This window comes from Nicotiana sylvestris, chromosome 5 (assembly GCF_000393655.2).
Source record: "Nicotiana sylvestris chromosome 5, ASM39365v2, whole genome shotgun sequence".
NCBI lineage: Eukaryota > Viridiplantae > Streptophyta > Magnoliopsida > Solanales > Solanaceae > Nicotiana > Nicotiana sylvestris.
The window spans coordinates 102588151-102593456 of record NC_091061.1 but is presented as its reverse complement, the minus strand read 5'-3'; the positions used below and the strand labels follow the sequence as shown (position 1 = coordinate 102593456).

Sequence of the window (5306 nt, the reverse complement as noted above, 5' to 3'; positions counted from 1 at the left end):
CCTACATACATGTCACAACCAGTTAGTCCAAAAGTAAATCCTACACTAAAAAGAAAATCAAAGAAAAACAAAAAAAAGATACATGGGTTGCCTCCCAAGAAGCGCCTGATTTAACGTCGTGGCACGACGCAGGTTACCATCAAATCACTTTAGATGTATCAGTGCCAGCATGTGGCTGTTATCAATCTTGCCAAGATAGTGCTTGATTCTGTGCCCATTAACTCTGAAGATCTCTCCATTTTTGTTTTTCAAGTCAAGTGCACCAAAAGGAGTCACAAGCACCACTTCAAAAGGTCCACTCCATTTCGAAAGTTCATTAAGCTGCTCCACATGAAGGTTTGCTGCCACATCCCATTTAAGATTTAGCTTTCTCAAAGTCCACATGGCCTTGTGCTCTAACTCATCCGATAGATGGCAAGCTTTCCCAAACACCAACCGGTACGGAGACATACCAATCAGAGTCTTGTAAGCAGTCCTATAAGCCTATAGAGCATCATCCAATTTCTTTGACCAATCGGTCCTATTTGCATTGACCGTCTTTGACAATATACTCTTGATTTTCCTGTTTGAGACTTCAACTTGGCCACTCTCCTGAGGATGATAAGGGGTAGAAACTTTGTGATTGACACCATACTTTGCAAGCAAAGTGTCAAAAGCTCTATTACAAAAATAAGACCCCCATCACTTATGATTGCTCGAGGAGTGCCAAACCTAGTAAAAATACTCTTCTTGAGAAATACAACAACACTTCGGGCCTCATTATTGGGTAAAGCCACGGCCTCAACTCACTTTGAAACATAGTCAACTGCCACTAGAATGTATGTGTTGCCACATGAACTAACAAATGGGCCCATGAAATCAATGCCCCACACATAAAAAATATCAACTTCGAGAATAGTGGTGAGAGGCATCTCATCCTTCTTCGAAATTCTACCCGCTCTTTGACATTAGTTGCATCACTTTACAAGTTTACTTGCATCTGTATAAAGTTGGCCAGTAAAACCCACAACTAAGAACCTTCAACATGGTCCTCACCCTACCATGATGACCACCATATGGGGAGGAATGACAAGCCTCTAAGATACTCAATTGCTCCTTCTCCGGGACACACCTCTAGATCACACCATTAGTGCAGATCTTGAACAAGTACAGCTCATCCCAATAGAAGTCCAAACTATCTCGTTTAAGCTTCTTTCTTTGGTTAGAAGAGAGCTCACATGGGATAATAACAGTCACAAGGAAATTAGCAACGTCCGCAAACCATGACATACCATTCACTGACATAGAAAGGAGTTGCTCATTGGGAATTGAATCATTGATCTCTAGGCCATCATGAGGCCTCCCCTCCTCCTCCAAGCAGGACAAGTGGTCCGCCACTTGGTTTTCACACCCTTTTCGGTCTACAATCTCCAAATCAAACTCTTGAAGTAACAAGACCCATCGCATCAGCCTAGCTCTGTAATCCTTCTTCGTCATAAAGTATCGGAGTGCGGCATGATCGGTATGAAATATGACCTTGGCACCCATAAGAAACTGCTGAAATTTCTCCATTGCGAACACAATAGCCAACAACTCTTTTTCAGTCACTGTGTAATTCTCTTGAGCATCATTCAATGTCTTGATCGCATAATACACCGGATGAAATATTTTATTCACTCTTTGACCCAAGACCTCCCCAACTGCAACATCACTCGTGTCACACATGAGCTCAAAAGGCAAGCTCTAATTGGGTGCGGTAATAATAAGAGTAGAGGTCAACTTGTACTTGAGAAGTTTAAAAACTATCATGCATTCCTCATTGAACACGAACTTGGCAGCTTTTTCCAATAACTCGCACAAAGGATTCACTAACTTTGAAAAGTCCTTGATAAATCTCCGATAGAACCCCGCATGCCCAAGAAAACTTCTAACCCCCTTGACTGAGGTAGGAGGAGGAAGCTTTGAGATCACTTCAATTTTGGCTTTGTCTACCTCTATGCCGTGCTTTGAGATCTTATGGCCGAGGACAATTCCCTCCTCGACCATAAAGTGTCCTGTCTCCCAATTAAGCACAAGATTGGTTTCTTCACAACGGGACAACACCCTATCAAGATTTTTCAAACATTTATCAAACGAGTCAACCCACAACACTGAAGTCGTCCATGAACACCTCCAAAATGTCCTCAACCATGTCGGTAAATATGGCCATCATACACTACTGGAATGTATCCGGTGCATTACACAACCCAAATGGCATCCTAGAAAAGGCAAAGGTACCATACGGACAAGTGAAAGTGGTTTTCTCCTGATCTTCCGGAGCAGTCAAAATTTGGTTGTACCCAGAATACCCATCCAAGAAACAGTGGAAGGCACGCCTAGCAAGTCTATCTAGCATCTAATCAATAAAAGGTAATGGAAAGTGATCCTTGTGGGTCACTTTATTCAACTTGCGGTAATCCATGCACACCCTCCATCCGGTGATAGTCCTGGTAGGAATCAACTCATTTTGCATTGGTAACCACAGTCGTACCACCCTTATTCGGCACACATTACACCGGCGAAGTCCAAGAACTATCAGAGATGGGGTACATAACCCCGGCATCCAACCACTTTATCACCTCCTTTTTCTTAACTTCTTGCATTGCCTCATTCAACCTCTATTGATGTTCCAAGGAGGGATTTGCATTATCTTCAAGAATAATCTTATGCATATAAAAGGCGGGGCATATTCCCCGAATATCAGCTAAAGTCCATCCAATTGCCTTCCTCCATTTTTGGAGCACCGCCAATGTGGCATCTACCTGCATGTTAGTAAGACAAGAGGAAAAAAATAACTAGCAAAGTTGAACTAGGGCCTAAGAATTTTTACCTGAGGTGTGGAGTCAACAATTTCAACTCCAACATGGGAGGTTCCTTGATTGAGGGCTTTTTTGGTGGAGTCTTCCTATTCTCAAGATCCAAAGAGAGTTTCCGAGGCTCATAAGAGTTAGAGCATATTCCATATAAAGCATTGACACACTCCACCCAGCCTTCATCCTCATTTACATCAAGATTCAACAATACCGCCTCTAGAGGGTCCTCCACATTAATCATTGCACTAGTATCATCAACTATCACTGTCGTGACAAGATCCACAAAAGAGCACACTTCAGAACTGTTGGGCTGCTTCATTGACTTGCACACATGAAAGACCACTTTTTCATCACCCACCCGGAAAGTGAGTTCCCCTGCTTCCACATCAACTAAGGCCTTCCTAGTTTCAAGGAAAGGTCTTCCCAATATGGTCGGGACCTCATAATCTACCTCACAATCCAAGATCATAAAATCAGCTGGCAAAATGAACTTGTCCACCCTAACAAGGACATCATCTACAATACCAAGCGACCTCTTCATAGTTTTATCCGCCATTTGCAATCTCATTGAAGTAGCCCTAGGTTTCCCAATACCTAAAGTCTTAAAAATAGAGTAAGGTATCAAGTTGATACTTTCCCCTAAATCACGTAGAGGTTTTGCAAAGTTTGTACTCCCAATGGTGCAAGGAATGGTGAAAGCGCCGGGATCTTCTAGCTTCGGAGCCATCGAGTGCACTATTGCACTAACTTGGTGGGTCATCTTGATGGTCTCACAATCCATGGATCTTTTCTTTGTCACCAAGTCTTTTATAGACTTAGCGTACCCTGGCATTTGTTCTAGAGCCTCCACTAACGGCACATTAGTTGATAAGCTCGTTATCATGTCAATGAACTTCTTAAACTGGTTCTCATTTTTCTGCTTCGCAAGCCTTTAAGGATAAGGTGGAGGTGGCCTTGGCAAATGGGCCTTGGCTTTAGGAACAGCCATTTTCGATATGTCTATTACGTATTCCCTAGATGGGTTCACGTCATTCTGAGTTTCCACCTCGGTATCTTAGATATCAATCCTCACTTCCTCATTCACGTTCTCATCAATCACATTCTCAACTACCAAAGGGATCTCATCCTCTTGCAACTCAACATCATCACTCAAAATTTCTTTTTGTTTGGAGGCATTCACATCACCGCCTCGTCCACTTCTTGTAGTTACTACCATTACATGCCCGAAATTATTCCCACCCTTTGGGTTGACTACCGTATCACTAGGTAAAGCCCCCTTAGGGCGAGTATTCAAGGATTGTAAGATTTGGCCTAATTGAACCTCCAAGTTTATGATTGAAGTATTGTGGGATGCCAACTGGGCATCAGAGTTAGCATTCTTTTTCATCATCTGTTCAAACATCATTTCGATTCTCCCCATTTCATTATTGGAAGAACTAGGACCTTGGGATGGAAATGGGGGTGGATTGTTCGGTTGTTGATACATTGAGGGCCTTTGAAAGCCTTGCTCCCGATTTCCTTGGTTGCTATTATTCCAGCCACCCTGATTGTTGTTTCCACCCCCAGTTGTTGTTGTTGCCACTCCAATTACCCTAATTGTTCTGGTTGCCCCAATTTGAATTTTTGTTGTTGTTCCCCCAATTACTATTCCCTTGTTGTTTTTGATTTCCCCAATTGCCTTGGGGCCTCTATTTTTGTTGGTTAGAAGAATTGTCCCTTTGGCCCTGATAGTTGTTCACGTATTGCACTTCTTTATTCTACTCATCATACCCATCATCTTGGAATCCACCACTATCTTGGTCATATTGATCAGAACTCCCTTAGTTTTGTTGACCTCTTTGTCTTCTTTTGTTCACCAATATGTTGATACCCTCCATAGCATTTACTTGTCGTAGAGATTGAACGTGCTGTAATTGTGCCTTTGCTAGCCAGTTCATTGTTATTGTCAGTTCTGCTATTGTCTGCCCATGATCATGGAGCTCTTTGTGCAAGTGAATGACCGTGGGGTCACCTTGCGGCACATTGGCTCTACTTTGCCAAGCGGAGGACGTGTCAGCCATCTCATCCAATATTGCATTAGCCTCATCATACAGCATGTTCATAAAATTGCCCCCGGCGAGTTGGTTCACTATGCACTGATTTATTGTGTTAATGCCCCTGTAGAATGTCTGCTGTATCATTGCTTCAGTCATATCATTATTTGGACATTCCTTTACCATGGTCCGATATCTCTCCCATATCTCATGCAGTGGTTTGTTGGGCTCCTGTTTGAAAGCTAAGATTTCATCCCTCAAGGTTGCCATGTGGCCCAGCGAGAAAAACTTTGCAATGAATTTATCCGCCAACTCATCCCAAGTAGTGAGGGAATGGTTGGGAAGCCTTTCAAACTAGTCCAAATCCTTCCATCTAAGTGAAAAAGGGAATAATCTCAACCGAAGTGCATCCTCTGACACATTTGTTTGCTTGCTCCCCCAA

The 5306-nt window shown here is 42.8% G+C and overlaps 1 protein-coding gene across 1 annotated transcript; it reads right to left on the bottom strand.

The window, feature by feature from the left end:
• Positions 1 to 2636: 2636 nt before the first annotated feature.
• LOC138869063 (uncharacterized) lies at positions 2637 to 3714 on the bottom strand. The gene is made up of 2 exons (XM_070146652.1): positions 3283 to 3714; positions 2637 to 2780 (listed from the first exon to the last, which is right to left on the bottom strand). Exons 1-2 carry the CDS (start codon positions 3712 to 3714, stop codon positions 2637 to 2639), a joined length of 576 nt encoding a protein of 191 aa, XP_070002753.1.
• Between the last annotated feature and the right edge of the window lie 1592 nt (positions 3715 to 5306).

What these genes read in the sequence shown, in the direction of transcription:
- LOC138869063 (XM_070146652.1), bottom strand. Translation starts at nt 3,714, where the DNA reads ATGATAACGAGCTTATCAACTAATGTGCCGTTAGTGGAGGCTCTAGAA. An exon ending in TTATGATCTTGGATTGTGAG is followed by an intron (nt 2,781 to 3,282) that starts GTAGATTATGAG and finishes ACTAACATGCAG; the next exon opens with GTAGATGCCACATTGGCGGT.